Source organism: Heloderma suspectum, chromosome 4 (genome assembly GCF_057233095.1).
Source record: "Heloderma suspectum isolate Gila_16-S chromosome 4, 16-S_ref, whole genome shotgun sequence".
Classification (NCBI taxonomy): Eukaryota; Metazoa; Chordata; class Lepidosauria; order Squamata; family Helodermatidae; genus Heloderma; species Heloderma suspectum.
In genome coordinates, this window is record NC_139461.1 from 234,452,674 (window position 1) to 234,470,205 (window position 17,532).

At 42.0% G+C, this 17,532-nt stretch overlaps 1 protein-coding gene across 4 annotated transcripts in view; it reads left to right on the forward strand.

The window, feature by feature from the left end:
• The window catches only part of EIF2B3 (eukaryotic translation initiation factor 2B subunit gamma), a 119,038-nt gene that overhangs the window by 49,166 nt on the left and 52,340 nt on the right, over positions 1-17,532 (forward strand). For all 4 annotated transcript variants that reach the window (XR_014790574.1, XM_084852653.1, XM_084852655.1 and 1 more), the window contains exon 6: positions 8,368-8,457. Coding sequence is in view for 3 of the 4 variants with exons in the window: in XM_084852653.1 (XP_084708779.1) it covers positions 8,368-8,457 (90 nt within the window). In the remaining variant the exon portion in view is untranslated. The remainder of the gene's footprint in view (positions 1-8,367; positions 8,458-17,532) is intronic.

The following is a 17,532-nucleotide window of genomic DNA, read 5'->3' on the forward strand; positions in this document are numbered from 1 at the left end:
CCTCATTATTTTTTGTGGTATACAACCCTGAATAAGGGAGGTGTTTCCTGCTTTATGCAGTTGGTGGAATGCATATGGGATTTTGTTGTTGTTGAAATGTGACTTGCAGCTGCACTGGATTTGAGCAAAGCTGTATGGGGTGGCAAAATATGAGAACTGCAGAGTCTTTCATTTAGGAGGGCAGAGAAGAGGTTGCATTTCCAAGGGTTTCTTCAGTGTTCGTAGTTGCCACACTTGGGTGAAACTTCTCGTTCCACCAGTGAATTAAATGTAAGGCATACTATGGGCATCAGCCTAGTAGTTTATTTCATTTATGTATTTATTTATTCAGATTTATATACCACTTTCCAGAGGTATCAGAGCCGTTTATAGCACTGTACCATGTGCTATAAACCCTAGCTAGCTGGGTGAAACTTCAGGAAACCCTGTGTGAAGAGATGGGTTTTGAGAAGACATCTAAATGTCAGAACTGTGGGGGCCTGTCTGATATCAATTGGTAAAGCATTCCAGAGGTTGGGTGCTGCAACACTAATGCTCCACTGCAAGTGCTCCTGAGGCGAACATCAGGAGCATGTGGCACCCTCAGAAGTGCTCCCTCTGATGGTTGCAGAGATTGGGCAGGGACATAACAGGTGAGGGGCTCCCTAAGGTAACCTGGTCCCAAGTTGTTTAGAGCTTTATGGGTTAACAATGACACCTTAAACTGGCCAGGTTGTTTATTGGCAGCCAGTGCAGTTCTTTTAGCAAGGGTGATACTTGCTGTTGGAAAGAGGCCCCAGTTAGCAGCCTTGCCTTTGCATTCTGCACCAGCTGCAATTTCCGGACCAGGCCTAAAGGTAGCCCCACACAGAGTGCGTTGCAATAATCCAATCTTGAGGTTACCAGTGCCTGTACTACCGTGGCTGAGGTATCACAATCCAAGAACAACTGAACCTGGTAAAAGGCACTTCTAGCCACCGAGGCCACCAGAGCCTCAAGTGACAAAGATGAATCCAGAAGTACCCCTAAACTACACACCTGTTCCTTTAGGTGGAGTGCAACCCCATTCAGAACTGGCAACTGACTATTTCCAGGACCTGTGACCCACCCACCCACAGTGCTTCCATCTTGCCAGGATTAAAACTCAGTTTATTTACCCTCATCCAGCCCACCACTGCATCCAAGCACCAGTCCAGAGCCTGCATGGTCACAGCCAATTTAGATGTTATAGAAAAATAGAGCTGCCTGGGTGTCATCTGCATACTGATGACACCACACTCTAAATCCCCAGATGACTGCTCCCAGCAGCTTCATATAGATGTTGAATAGCACTGCGGATAATATAGTGCCCTGCGGCACCCCATAGCACAAGTGGCAGGGGGCCAGGGGGCACTCCCCCACCCCCATTCTCTGAGACTGACCTCTTATGTAGGAATGTAACCACTGAAGTACAGTTCCCCCCATACCCATCCCATGAAGTCTATCTAAGAGGATACCATGGGCCATAGTATCAAAAGCCGCAGAGAGATTGAGTAAGAGGAGCAAGGTTGCACTTCCCCTATCCTTCTCTCAATAAAGATCATCCAGCAGGGCGTGCAAGGCCTATTTGGACCCAAAACCAGGCCTGGACCCAGGGTGGAATGGGTCTCAATAGGTGGTTTCATCCAAGAATGCCCGCAGTTGCTCCACCACAACCCTTTCAAATCACTTTACCTAAAAATTGCATGTTTACAACTGGGCGATAGTCTTCACAAATCCTCGGATCCAGGCTGGGCCTCTTCAGGGGCATCTCTACACCAGCCTAAAATCCTGCATTTAAAACGGAGCTTTCTGCTTCCATTTTAAATGCAGGATCACAACTGACTCCCTTTTTCACCTGTTTCCTTTCCCCCTTCCCCTTTCCCCCTCCTTATCCCCATATCTGAGTCTTCCATTATCTTTCATTGATCTCGCTTCTCTTCTTGCTTCTCTTCTTGCCACAAGCTCCGTGTGAAGAAAACTCAGGAGAGGTTGCATTAATGCCTCCTTCAAAACATCAGACAACGCTCATTTACACAACGAGGCGTTAACCACACCCTGGACCCACCCATCCAGCCTTGCCATGTTGGCTAGCCTTAATTAGCCATGAGGGACAGGGATTGAGAGGGCATGTGGTCAGTCACATAGCTGCAAGCACCTTGTCCACATCATCATTGTCCACATTAACTGAAATTAATCCCAAATTGATGCTAGATGGGGCATTGGACATCTTACTTGGATCTGCCATAACAGTAAATTATAAATAATCCCAAATTCTCGGTGCAGAAGATAAAAATTTGACATTCATGGCTACAGTGCAAAGTTCCTTGTGTGCTCCATAAAGTGTCCCATCCCATTTGGAAGCAATATGCCAATGAAGTGCACGGGAGAGCCCTTTTTAATGGAAATCCTCAGTTTACCTATACATGTCTACTCAGAAGTAAGCACCATTGAGTTCAATGGGGCTTACTCCCAGGTATGTGTGTACCCTAAAGGTACAATCCTGTATACACTTAGAAGGTAGTAAACCCCATTGAACACACCAGGACAAATATCAGAGTAAGCATAGCCTTGTGCTATTAATCATGCAGCTTTGCAGACTATAGCCCAAGTCTTTGCTCATGGGTAAATAGCATAACTGCAGTGCGAGCAAAACTAGAACTATCATCTCATCCAATTTAAGTATGCTGCTGTTGTAATGTGGTTTCTGTTTTGTTCTGCTTAGCCCCTCATGCTTAAGTTCTATCCCTAATTGTGTTGCTCCATTGTGTAACCATAAAATCAAATGTCTAATTGCATGATTCCAGTCTCTTTCTAATACATTTTTCTTTTACTTCCAGAAGACATGACTGGATATGAAACACTATGCTGTATTGTATTTTTGCTTTGTTTTCTTCTGTATGTTGGCTGTTTCAAAAGCCAGTAATATAGTAGCCACAGGCAAAGAAGTGTATCCAGATATCTGGCATATTTAATTAGTGCTAGTTAACAAGCAGTTTAAATTTATTCTTCCTTTAAAAAAAAAATCCTCTAAGTCTCAAGCCATTTAAAGTGGAATAGCATAAACTGTAAGATGTAAAGACCTTTGAGAATACTGTGGCTGGTTTCAGTCGTACAGGAGATCTGGGTTTGGTCAGTTTGTGGCATCCAAGGAAATGGGAGTGAGTTTGTGTTAATACCATTCGCAGTTGTTAAGCAGAATTTAAAATGATGATTGTCAGGTGATCAACCACAGAAACTAGGTTTCACATGTTTGCCCTCTTCTTCTGCATCTCATGGTCTGTAATCCATGACATGTTGTGGAAAGCTATAATGGCTCAAATCAGGAGAAGGGTAGGAAGACCACCTTAGCTTCAACCCTTCTCTCTTCCTGGCCACATGCTCACTCCCCCCTGCCGCCCATCTTCTCTTGAGCAGCCTGGCTCACTTCAGATACTGCCTTAAAAAAATGGAGAAGAGGGACTCTTCTCTCTCAATCAGTAACTTGATTGCCAAATGCTCTGCGTGAAGAAGTATACTTTACCCAGTGGTTCCCTTTGTTCTGGGTGAAATATATGTATAAAGACATATATTTATATGTTTATTTATATGAGAGGATGTTCAGTGTTCTTCAAGAAAATGGTTGTCTGTTGACAGTACTACAGATGTATCCTGTTCTCAGTTGTATGTCAGAAGAGAGGCTGTGTGGATAATGAAGGAACACATGGAGTAAACCTGAAACATGTACTACCATATGTATAAAAAAATACAATGCAGCTCATATGTAAAATAATGTGTGTGTTGGGGGGTGGTAATCTAGGCTGCATCAAACATCTGAAACACTTTCCCTTCAGTGAAGGAAAATACATTTGGTGAAAGGAATTCTGTGGCATATTTTGTACACTGTTTCCATTTTAAAATCGGAAGGCAGAGGGAAGGGGAAATAGCACCTTAAATTACCACTGCAGTGCACAGACATCAGTAAACGCATGATCAAATTTCCCGTAGCAGGTAAGTGTGCTTTCCCCACCACCACCCTTGGGACAATGTGTCAGAGTGAAAGGCAAGCTCAGAGTGAAAGGCAAGCACTTCATCCCTTGTCTTGGTGCTCTGGATTTGCCACTGTACAATATACATTTCTGTTGGTTGGTACATAAACTGTGAAGGGCTAAATTGAATTCCATCCTATCTTTCCATAAAAGCTCTTTCCTTTTCAGTTTAGTATACTCCATGCAGATTTTGACTCCAGATTGGATATATTGCTTCATTATTGGAGAGAGTGGAGGCGTTTCCTGATCCTAAAGTGGTCATATCACTTAATTTCTTCACTCTTGAAGTGAGTCCCTTTTGAAGGATTGTTTGGATTAACAGTTATTCACTTCCACAAAGGAGAAAGTTATCATGAAGAAAATTCTTGTAGCTTCATTTTTTTAGAGGTTGCAACTAATTATATATAAAATGATAACCCTGTTAGTCCTGATTAGAATCTGCCTTATATATGGATAATCAAATACCATCTTCTAACTCATGTAGGCCACTGAGAAAACATGTCATCTTTTAAAAAATTCATTGCAATGTATTTTCTTTTCGTTCCTAGTCTTCTTTCAAAGGCTCTGCATTGTAAAGTAGGTATCCATCCAGTATGTCCTTCAGATCATCTCATTATGACTGCATTCTGCAGCAGGCTTTCAAGAGAAGGCCTACTGATGACCTATATCTGTGGATAGATTCAATATATTCCAACGATTAGGAAGAGAATTCTGAATGGAATGGGACAAGTAGGAATGGAAGTCTACCTTCCTAGAAGAATTGTGGGGGTAAACAGCCCTAAACTGGATAGATTTCCCTAACGTCCGACTGGCTAGTAATTCAGTTTTTCTCTTGCCTTTTTCTTTTTGTGAGCTGCTTGTCCATACCTTTGGCATGGGGCATCTTGATCAGAAGAAAAAATTAAGTAATCTTTACACTTAAAAACCGTAACTCCTGGTTTTGGCTGGATTTCCTGGAAATTCTATAAACACTTTAGGGGACTCATTGCTCCCATATTTAATATTGCTTTTTAATAGTATTTTTAGTGTGACTTCTACCCCGACTGGGTAGAAGCAATCAGTCAAACTAGACTGATAAGTATTCCTAAACTAGGTAATTACCCTAAGCCTCTGGAATCATAGCATTTCATTGCATTCCTATACTGAAACACTAAACTTTTCATGTTAGTACTTACTGATCAAATAAACTTACTTATTTATTTACAATATTTATATAATGCTCCACATCAGTAGATTTCGGAGTGGTGAACAGCAAGGATAAAAGAATAAAACACCATATTAAAACATTTTAAAAGAAGCAAGTTCTGATAAAACTGGATTTAATAAACTGTGGCTGGTCACTCAAGGAAGGCTTCCTGAAATAACAATGTCTTCAGGAGGCGCTGGAAGGAACACAATGTTGATGCCTGCCTGACCTCCAAAGGCAGGGGGTTCCACAGGACGGGGGCCACCACCCTGAAGGCTCTTCAGTGATATAAACATGATAACAGATTATGTTTAAAAAATACAATAAAAATCAGATTCAGTTTATCCCAAATAAGCAGCTCTCAGATTGTATTTGTAGACTTCTAAATATAATTCATTACAGCAAATTGATGGGCACAGCAATCTTAAGTGGGATGGGGAGTGAAATGGTAGGGGCTCACTCAAAGCCCTGACAGCTCACATTGGCTAAAGGAGGGGGTGCCCAGAGTTCTTCAGCAGTCTTCCCCCCAAATTGGTTACAGTGGGAAGGAAAATTACCTATGCCCAGTCATTTGGATTTTCCAGCAAATTTCTGTGTACAAATTAGGCTATTGCATGAGGTCAACTGCATTGGAAAAAAATCAGCTTGCACTGAAAAATGTTCTGGTGCCTTACAGGTTGATCTAAGTTGGTGTGTTTATTTTATTTTTATTTTGTAAACAACAAAACTTAAAAAAGTACCCCATGTTATTTTTTTTGTTCTAATATGCCACAAGTACTTGACCTGAAATATATGAGGGGAAAATTAAAACACACTTAATGTGATATTAATTTTATATTATGTAGACATTTGTATTGGAATACTTGTAAAAATTTAAAGACAATAGCATGTACTTCCCTTACATTGTTTACATTTAAGGGAAAAAGTACTGAAAACTGTTGAGACACTAATTTTAGCAACCCAAAGAACTATGCATGGCAACCACTAATCTATTGCCACAAGAGTTCAGCTCTCTTCCACTAAGGTTGTTAGGGCACCTTCAGCTTTCCAGTCACCACTTATGAGTTCTATTCCAAACTTGTATATGTATTTCAAGTACATATATGTATCCTTTCACATGCTGCTACGGATAATCACCTGAAAAACATGAATTACAACTCCGAAACTTCCAAGCTTGCCTATTTTTGCAATTGCCATCCTTTCATCACTATGAATAAACTTCTGAAACGGAAAATTTTCCAGAGAAAAATAAAGCACTGGAAAATTTCTCTCCCCACGTCACTGCCTATGCCAGGTCCAGGCTGATGTAGGCAGTGAGACCGATTCTGGGGCCTCTTGAGAACAGGGGGATTTTGGATCCAGTGGAGAGCCCCACTTTGGCACCTACCACTGGCACTAGCTATACCCATGGAACTTTCCAGGGTGAATGTGCCCCCTACCAGTAGAGCTCCCCTCCACCAGTGGAGGGGAAGTTCCACTCTATTCTAACGCCCTCCAGCCAGTGGATTTGGAGGTTAGAATTGCTCTCTAAAACTCCAATTACAGTCCTGTACCTCAGGGGCCAAATTGGCTCCAGGCAAGCATGATGGAGTCTTAGGCAGAGCCCACCCCCTGCTGATGTACAGCCCTTGACACGCTTGTCCCCCATTCCCTTGCACCTACATACACAGTGGGAAAGGCAAGGGTCAGGCAAAGCCCTCTGATCCTCCACCTTGATGACTGGCCCCTTGAGGCACTGGCTCAGATAAAGGTAAGGGAGCTTGGTTTGGGAAAGAGGGTGTTTCCAAGAGGAGCAGCCTCTTGGACTGGGTATTCCCCATGGTAGCTATACCAGGATTCCTGCAAAGCATTTGATAAATTAGAATTGGCCTGCTTAATTGCATTTGATGGATCAGAATTGCTCATCAAGCCCATCCCGCAGTTAATGAAAATTCATAGTCAACCAGAAATTTATTTGCAGGTAACATTGTTCTTGTTGTAACAGATCCAAACATGGCAGTTTCTGTGTTATGAAATTTATTTTAAAAAATGCTTTAGCTAATTATCCCACAGTCTGAGCAAAACCATCAACAACAGCACATATTTGCAGAGTGTGAAATAACTAGATGTAACCATTCTTAAAGCTTTATCAACCATTCCAGAGACTTAACTTTAGAGGATAAATAAAACAATTGAAACAAGCTTTGAGACAGTGGGCACAATCTGCCATAGCTAGGTAAAGTTGCTGCTATTAAAATGGCACTCTGTAAATTTAACTTTCCAATGCTTCTAATAGCCTCCCTTTTTCACAAACAGCAAACCTTGATTGAAAAATATATTCATGTGGGGGGAGAAATCTTATAAACAAGACAGTATGTAGAAATAACAAGCTAGGAAGTATTGACATACCTGACTTAATATTCTTCTGCAATTCTTATAAAACTAGACAGCTTCTTCATTTAATATAAAATCCCTCGCTTTAATACAAAGCCCTCCTGAAGAAAGGTTACAAGTAAGAACAACACAGAGTCTTGTGGCACCTTAAAAGATTAACAGATTTATTGTGGCATCAGCTTTCATGGACTAGAGCCCACATCACTTATGGAATGAGGCCAATGGCAAACTAGGGCAGCAGATGTATGTTTGCATGACATGTTCTAGTCACGGAAACCATCATGATTCACCTCTCCACTGATTCCACAGCAAGGGTTTGGGAACACAGGTGTCCCTTGTAAAGTTTTTACCATCTAGTGATTTTAAAGTGGAGTCTTAAAATGCCTAATGGGGCTGCGGTGGCTTAGTGGTTAAGACACTGAACGGCAGACCGGAAGGTTGCCAGGACAGCAGTTCGAGTCCGGAGTGCCGCGTGACGGAGTGAGCTCCCGTCTTCAGTCCCAGCTCCTGCCAACCTAGCAGTTTGAAAGCAAGAAATTGCAAGTAGATAAATAGGTACCGCCTCGGCGGGAAAGGTTCAGCGTTCCGTGCACCTCGGTGTTTAGTCATCCTGGCCACATGACCACAGAAGCGTCTTTGGACAGCGCTGGCTCTTCAGCTTAGAAACGGGGATAAGCACCACACCCTAGAGTCGGACATGACTGGTTGGGGACACCTTTACCTTTTTTTACTTAAAATGCCTATGGAATGCAGAGTTTTCACTCTCCTTTATTCCCCTTCCAGGCATTCTAGAATGCACATCAGGACTGGACTGATGGATGCTCATCTGTACTGCTTGAAGAAATGCGTGGTAGACTTTCTTGAAGAGAACAGGTAAGGAAGGAAGCATAGGGCCTAAATCATATGTGTGTTTTAAAGTGCTTTAATTATCACACTGGAAACTTTCCCTCTTTCAGTTAATGTGCATTACCACCATTCACAAGTGATGCTTTTCCTGCTTTAAATGTCACCACATCCTTTCATGCTGAGAACAGACTTTGATGCAATCCCATAATACCCCATAGGCATCCTTTTAACAGGGCATGTAACTTTTAAACAGTGTGCAGTGTATTGTGGGGTTTCTTCTCCATTTTCTGCTCAAGGGCTTTCACATGTTTGGAGGGGTGAGAGAGAGAGAAGATAATTTTGTGATCTCCGTCCACCCAACCCACATATGTACCATGCTTAGGTTTGAGCGTGCACATTCCTGCTCCAACCCATATCCCAAACTCAGCTTTCCCTATGGTTTCTGTCATTTTAAACAACAATAACATCAGCTGCTCCAGTTCTAGCAGCTGCAGTGTAACCCACGTCCATTCCTTAATACAAGCTCTTGCAATGCCTGTCCCAACCCTCTGCTAAACTGCCAGGCCCAAATTAGCAAGAAACAGGGCACGCACAAGAATTCGAAAACAGAGTGGGAGAATAAACATGTTTTGAGAAGGAAGAAGCCCACCCTCCAGCCACCACTGCTGAGCATACACGGGAAGCGTCAGCTGTGATGCAGGGTTTATTACTGCCTAGTTTTTTGCTATTTTGGCAGACAAGAGTGTGTGCGTGCCTCATTTTTAAAACTGCTGAGTTGGGGAAGGGTGAATAGACTGGGTGGCCATGACCAGACAAGCACTTACTGAAACTGGATAGCAGCTCTCCCCCCAAACCAGCCACCCCATCTCTAAGCAGCCATATATCTCATATATCTACCAATAATTGACTGTCTTCCCTTTTAAAAGCAAATTTGCTACTACCTGCAAGGCATTTGCTGCTTTCCAAAGTTCCTTCATCGACAGTTCCTGAACTTCTTGGGTGCAAGCAGAGAGTCAAAGCAAGCCTCGGCCTTCCTGTTGTCTTGCCTCTGCCTGCCGGGCAGCTGGAGCTCCAGCTGCTCACAAGGCGCAGACAGAGCTGGCGTGCCTCTGCTGCCCCTTGCTGGCTCTGAGCTGGAGAGGACGTGTTGGAGGTGTGAAGGGTTTTCTGTGCACCTGCTGGGCAGTTGGAGTTGCAGCCATCTGGCAGGCACAGGCACAGAGAAAGCCCACAGGAATCCTTAGCCCCTCGGTGGCTCCGAGCTGGAGGGGCACAGCAGAGGTACCGTGTTTCAAAGATGCAGCCTGTCCAGATTGTTTCCTGGCAATGGCGCATTCTTCGTTGGCCACCAAGGCCACCCAAAACTTTTTGATCCCAGGTGACACATGTGAAATTGCTCTAAGAGGGGAGGCTACAATACCCATTTGGTTTTAACGGAGAGGTATCTGCAGGACTTGTGCTCTCTGGAATATATCAAATGAAAGGTAAGTTTATTCAACACAAATGCCAGATGATTAACTCTAATTGACAAAACCAAAGCAAGTTGTTTAGACACTTGAAATTAAATACAAATCCCCAAACCTGCATTTGTATATGACTGGTAACTTTCCATCCCAAAGCAGTAGCAATAGAAGATGGAAGATTACCACACCAAACCAATAATCTTGCTGCCTTCTTAGGGAAACCTAATACGTGTCTGCTTTCTCTTCATTCATATCTATTGGGGCTTCCTTGTTCACCAGTAACATGAACATATTTCCATTCCTTTTGTGTATGTCTGTCTTCTGTGTACATTGTTTTGTCCATCTGCAAATCCCATCCCTGCCTGGATAACCTTGCATGTGGGCTATCTTTGAGACATCCTGTATTCTTAACTTGTGGTGTTCCTACCATGAAATGGAGACCACCCACTGAGAGGAAGAAAAACAGCCATTTATGCAAGGAGAGAGTGATCCTGGCCATAATGGTTTTGCAGGGGAGAAAGGCACTGCGTTTACCTTAAATTGGGAGCAGCCCACAGGTGAGCCCGAGGACATAGCTCTTAGTGCCACCTGCTATAGTCACTAAGCAGGTTGTGCTCTTCGGTATCTCTCATCCCTTTGAAAGGGAAGCCAAAGGTGGTGCCTGGATTTTAGAAACATTTGGAGGTACAACTGTGTGTGCTTTTCAACTGAAAAGGCTGACATGAGAGGGATGGTGTTGAAATCAGTCAGTTTATGGCCACAGCAGAGATAATCATATACTAAATCTTACCTGTTCATTTAAAAAAAAAAACAGTGAAGGAGGGAAGGTCAGTACACCTTCATGTAGGATGTTCCCTTCAGAACAACAGACTGAAATGGTAAGAGGGCCCCTCTCCATGTCATCTTCCCATCATAAGTGATGGACTGCTTTTATTATTCTTTTGGTATGTGCTGCCAGCCAGTTGGCAGCACATACAACTGTGAGAAAAGATAGGAATGTAGCAGGGGGCATAGGGAAGGATTAATTTGCAACTTCCTCTGTTGCTAATATGAGATGGTTAGTTAATTAGTTTGTTTTTGGGGGTTTGAAGAGCAATCACCAGCTCATGAGATCTAAACTAGAAGAGAGGACAGCGGTGCTCTCAACCTTCAGCTCTTAAGGGTCATGTGAGTGACTTGGCTTCCCTGTGTTTTTAACAAAAAAGTTCAAATTGTTAACATTCACACAAAATGAAAAAATTCTTTCTTCCTTGAAAGCTTTTGTCCAGGCAAGAAGTATCTGCAGGATATTTGCAGAGCTTTTTTTTCCAGTAGACTATAACCCTATTTTTGGTGTAGTTTTCTCAAAGGCTTGGTTTCCATAAAGTGAGATTGCCTTGAGTATGAAAAGTGGCAGACAGATCTGTTTACCTCTCATGATTACCATTGCCATAAAGCTCTTCTTCAGTTATACAATTATCTGCATTCTGTTTTCTTCTCAATATGTAGTCACATCCCTTTGGCCTAAAACGTCAGACATTCTTTTTTAAGCCTTATGGGTTGACCTTTCACACATCATGCTATTAAATGATTTCCAAGGCTTTGTAAGAAGATTTAGCATACCAGCCGCATGTTGCATTGGCAGCCAGCGTATTCTCATTTTTATTTGTTTGTTGCCCTCTATTCTCCCCACCTCCCCCAACTATGGAAAGGGAGTACCAGTCAGCATTTATGAGCTAGAGCCATGATAGGAAAATGGGCCTCTTTACCATTGTAACCATAATTTCCATGCTTCCTTCACAGGGGGACAGGTTAATAGATTTTACTTTTCCTTCAGAAAAGGAGATTTTCCCCAAGAGTTTTTAATGCTTAGTTAGATTTGAGGGGTACGGGGAGGTAAAACTATACTGAGTTGGGGTTTGTCAGTCTAGTCAGTTTATAAAAGACTCTGATAATGCTTTCAATTTTCTGGGCAAAGCATAGCTAAAATCAGTAGAACTGTTAAAGGTAACAGTGGAATAATCATGCTGGGCCATGAAGTAGCATAGAGTTCCTTGTTGTAATGAAAATACATTTTCTTTTCAGTGTGTATGGATCCTTGTTGGAATCCATCTCTTTTCATTAATACGTGAAGGTAGAAAAGCTCAATCTTAGACGTCTCATAGCCTCCTACAGGAAGGGGCACTTGCTTTGAACAAATAGCCACTGCAGACATTTGGAGTATTCGGGTCATATGTTCTTAATCCTGTTGGCAATTGGGTGACCATATTTTGAAGCAGCTGAAGCGTTGGAACATTTTGCATGAGTGGGACCATACTTATTTCAGTAAATAATTCCACATGTTGAAATAGATAATTCTTCATGTGGCAGAAGCATAAATGGTAGTAGTGATGGATTATACACTTTATTGTCTTGGCATAGATTCTCTTATCAGGTGTAAGTGGTGGAAGGTCTTCTAGCACCCGAAAATCTAGGCATAGCAATGAATCAAGAAGTGCTTGATGAATGTGCAACTATTGGTGCAGGGCCTGAAGCAAGGACAGGCAGGCACAATTGAGACTGCTCTTGTACAGGCTAAGTATCAGCCTGATCTAAAATCTTTATAGCCTTTCCAAGTTGGAGGGAGCCAATGTGTGCTTGTGTAGACAGACGCACCTGGAACCTAAGAACACCTCACAGCTGAAGGGAACCCTCTGACATGCAGCCCTGGTGGCTCACCACATCAGGCAACAATGCACAGAACTAAGGACTTTTAGTTCTAGCCCTTGTAGCTCCTAAAAGCATGTGACTAGGGTGGATGGACCTCATATATAATAGGAAGTCCTGCAGCTTCATATATCATCAGATCAGGGTGCCTACCCCTGCTCTAACCATTACGCATTACTGCCTCTCTACTCCACATCTAAAGTTGCTACAGATTCAGTAGTGTGACCATTGAGCTGGCTCTAAGGAAAAAGATGCACATTTCCTGAGCAAGAGAGAGAGCAAAAATAGCACCACAAAGAGAATATCTCAGAAGGTTATGAAGAACTTTCCATTGTGCAACTTTCCTTCAGTAAACTGAACTAGAACATAAGTGGATGAATTAATTCTGTCATCTTCTGCTGCTGTTTGCTGTAACAGCTAGATTCAACAGCCATGTATGGAGCATTTCCCTGAGCAAAGAGGCTAATCTGCTTTGCAGAAAAGCTGGTAACCTCAAGCTGAAACTCTTGGCTTGCTTGTATTCAGGGCAGCTAAGTGTTACCTTTAGCACTGCTGAAAACATGGGAATAAAAAACTATGTGGGTGGTTGAAGAACTTTGCCTTTTGATAAGCCACTTCCTCTGGAGTTCCCATTCCTTCAGTCAGCCTCCCAAGGTCTCCAGATTGACCGTTTCTGGAAAACTGTTCCAGAAAAGATAATTTCTCCCACCTGAGCTACAGTCTGAGATTCTTCCCATGAAGAAAAAAATTAAATGTGTCCTGTACCTCCTATGAAGAGTACCAAGATTACCAGGGGGTGGGAAGCTTCAGTTGATGAGGGTGTATTTTGGCCACAGGCTTCTGCTTGATTTGCTTTGTGGTATGTTGTACACAGAGGCCCCCGCAGGTTTACATTAAGATGCTGCCCAGACTAAACCAGTCCGTAGTTTTGCTTTCCCCCTCTCAATGCCTTTTTATCATTCACAGTGTCACCTGTGTTTCCTGGCAAGGCCTGCAGACTGTGAGGGAGGTCTGGCTGAGCCAAGCTTCTGGCTTAATGCAGGCTTTCTCTCTGTTTCTCTCTCTCTTCTTGCCTGCCGAAAAGATGGCTGCAAAACAGAGCTTGCTCTGTGGACACCTAAGAGAGAACACGTCAGCTGTGTGGCTGGAATGTATTTTTCTGCCCTGTAAAGATCAGGTTGTATAATGAATACTTTCCCTGTGATTAAAATTCATAAAGAAACAAATTTGCTCAGGTGAAACAGAGCAAATTGTGATACTTCTAGCAAGCAAAATGTGGACAAAATATATGCCCAAATAAACTAAAATAAGAAATACGAAATGTTGTCTATTAGGGAAATATGCAGCTAAAGGTGGGTTGTTTATTTCCTCACTACTTATAGGTAGTCTACAGCTGCAAACCTGCCTGCATTTTAAATGGTGTCATTTGTTTTATCTCAACTCTTAAACAGGGAAGTTCAGGGCTGATTAAAATTTCCAGAAGTATTACTTCTTCTCAGCAACTATTAATGACAGAGCTCTTGGATAGCCAAGCTATCTGAGAGCCCACTTGGAAAATTTTCTTCACAATCAGAATTACCCTTACTCTTCATGCTGTGCACTCCCCATCTGCTCTCTGCCACCTGTGCAGTTAACTGGTGGTGGCCATAGACAGCTGTGATCAGTGCTACTGCTTTTATAAGCTGTGAGTGTACAGTTCCTGTTGCTTTTTGTTTGCATTTGATATGCAACTGTCATGCTACATGAGGAACTGGAGAACAGGATAATGGTTGTCATTGCTTACCATTTGGCCACATTTAGGTGGCAGTAAAACCTCACTACCACCACTTTCTGTAATTCTGGCAATCCACTGTTTACTTCTTCCTGTCACACTGCATAATATAGTTCGCTTCAAAGTGTGTGTGTAGAGGTGTGTGTATGTATGTAATTAAAATATCAAAACTGTATCTTTATATAACAAATACCACAAATGCATAACTAAAGTATAAAAATCTCAAGAGTAAACAAAAATGCAAAATCAAAGAAATACCATAGTTTAATATTAAATAAGAGAAGAATTAGTATATGGGGTAATGTTACCATGAAATTTGTCATTCCGGTTGTTTTGTCTACACCAGTCTGAAAAAAGAGGCGTTTCTGGCTGATTTCCAATAAGCAGCTATAGTTTATCTAATTGAGGTTAACATATTTGCAAGTAGTTCAAGGTCTTCTCTAAAACTAGATCTTAATAAACTTAGAAATAGGTTGTTAAGTATTACTGGGATTGTTTTAGAAGTGACTGCGGTGTCAAAGGTCAAAGAGGAATCTTACAGAGAAGGGAGTCGAAGATGGTTGTGTAGTATGTGAAAGCAGGGCAGGGAAGAATAGCTGAGGGAGAGTGAACCTTGGTGGGCATAAACATTGCAACCCATTCCACAGCAAGCCTTGCTTTGTCCAAAGCTACTCTGATTTCTTTACCCATGTTGGTTGGGCAACCAATCTTGATTGCATTTCTAGCTCTGATTGGTGTGTTCTGTCAAATTTTAGCAGTCCTGGTAATTGTCATTTAACAGTGTTATGGGTATGTTAGTATTTTGAATCGCAGAATTGTATATGCGCCCTTTGTTTCTTGATGCATTGAAATATGCGTTTGTGTTTTTATATAATACATCACTTTTGACAGGGATATTCGACACACGTTACGTGTTAGAGCCAAAATGCCTCTGTGTAATTTGAAAAAGCAAGCCCCTGCAGGCACTTCACAAAAAAGTCTGCAGCTCAAACATGCATCAAGGCAGGGGGAAAGCTTCTACAGAGAGCCACATTTGGTGCAGGTGGGACCAGTCTGGAAGAAAAGCAACCAGCCACTAAGAGGAAAGGGGGAGATGGGAGGAAAACTGCCATATGGGAAGGTAGGCTGTTGTCTGCAAGGGGATGAGATTAATTCCTGAAACTTTTACAAGGTCTGCCAAACTCCTTGGGTGGCCCTTCTGATCTGTAGTGACTTCTGTCACCGAGGCAGTGCTTAAACTGTTGACATTCCCAAGCCAAAACTATTTGCGATCTAGACTAGAGCCATTTCACTTTTCCCCCAGTGACAAAGTGTTGCTATTTGAGTGCAGAGAGAGGTGACACAACGGATATGCTAAATGAGGGGAAGACTGCTGGATCTCCTGCAACAACTAACAACTGCACACTTAATGCACAATAAAGCAATTGTCTGGAAATGTCCTTTAAACGTCATGCTTGACCTTCTCTAGCTCCTGCATCATGGCAGAGCTTGAGAAATAAAGTGCTAACCCAGAATGTGAAGCTTCTTACCTTACATGTCGAAAAAAACTCACAAGTGGAATTTCAGCTACAAGTAAATTTCTCACAACCTGGTTACAGAAAAGCTAGGCAAATGGTTTAGATAAGTGTTTCTTAAACTGAAGCATGTTGAAGCAAACATGCTCGGTATTGGGATAAGTCAGTGTCATCTGTTGAGAATATATACCAATTTCTGACTGGATATGAGCAGTTGTCAATATTTTATTTATTTCCTTCACTTCTGTGTTGCCTTTCTGCCATGGCATTCATTGTGGTTTGTACTTTAAAATACTAAAACAAAAGTTACAAAACATGAAATAATAAAAGAGTAGACTTGTCTTACACCATTGGTAGTCTAAGTGGAGTGCCCTGTACCAGCTAACAGAGATGTGTCTAGCAGAACAGTGATAAACACCTTTGTCTTAGCATTTTGTTTTTACTCTAGAAATAACAGTGGCAGAGAAATTTGTAAGAAGACATCAGTTTAAAACTTGCCCCTCTTACACCATAAACCTCTGCAGCCAGAGGTTTGGCTGCAAAAGGCAAGAAGGCAGGAAGCCAGCAACACCAGACAGGCCGCTTAAAAAGATCAGCCTCGGATGGCCTTCTCTCTGTCCCATCAGCCAGGACAGCTAGACTGGTGGGGACAAGGGAGAGGGCCTTCTCTGTGGTGGCCCCCACTCTGTGGAACTCCCTCCCTAGGGAACTCCGCCATGCCCCCTCTTTAATGAGCTTCCGTCGTGCATTAAAAATGTGGTTGTTCAGGCAGGCATTTGGGGTGGGTTAGGATATTTTAGAAAACGTTTTTATTGTAGAATGTTATTGTCTTAAACTGTTTTATTATATGTTGTATATCGCCCAGAGTGGCTGGGTGACCAGCCAGATGGGCGATTAATAAATTTAATAAATAACATTAAATAAATAAATAAATTGAGTTATGTGCAAGGAACTGCTTAATAATTTATTGGTCCACCTAGCTACTTCAGCATTTCCTTTTCTTGTTGATTAAAAATCGTTTTTTTGCTTCCTGGAAAATAAACACAAGCTGGGAGGATAAAGAGATGTACATCATTTGGCCAACATCAGTCCATTAAAAAAAACAAAACAAAGATGTGGATCTGTCTTCCCCATGTTGCCTATAACCCACATCAGCTAGTATCACATTCTTAGCATGTCTCTGAAATTCCAAAGTTATAAAGAAGAGAATCAATAAAAGAGAAGGTTAAAAAAAAGCTCATAATGGCTTCTTCCATTGTGTTCACTAAAGCCATATTGTGGGAAATCAACCCAAACCCTGTCTTAAGGAGTGTTGAGTCTGAGGCAGGTGGTATTAACTGGGGGCTGCATTAACTCTTTTCAAATCTCTTTCCCGTTTCCTTGAAGGGACATGCTTGGTGTATATATGGTAGGGGCTGTTTGCTCGCCTCTTGCATTGACATTTTAATTTGGTCCATGATATAAATATCATTTCCCTAATCCCCCTGTTCTTTGCATTGTTTTGTCTTTTTTTTCTTCAAAGTGAGTTGACTTTTTTCTTGAAAGCAATGGGAATAGGGAGGGGAAGGGAATGGTGCCTGGTTGCTCTAGTTTGGAACATTAAAGAGCTGGGAAAAAACCTCCAAGTAACTGTTGTTTCATTATTTGTATTCACATGGAAATTTTTAAT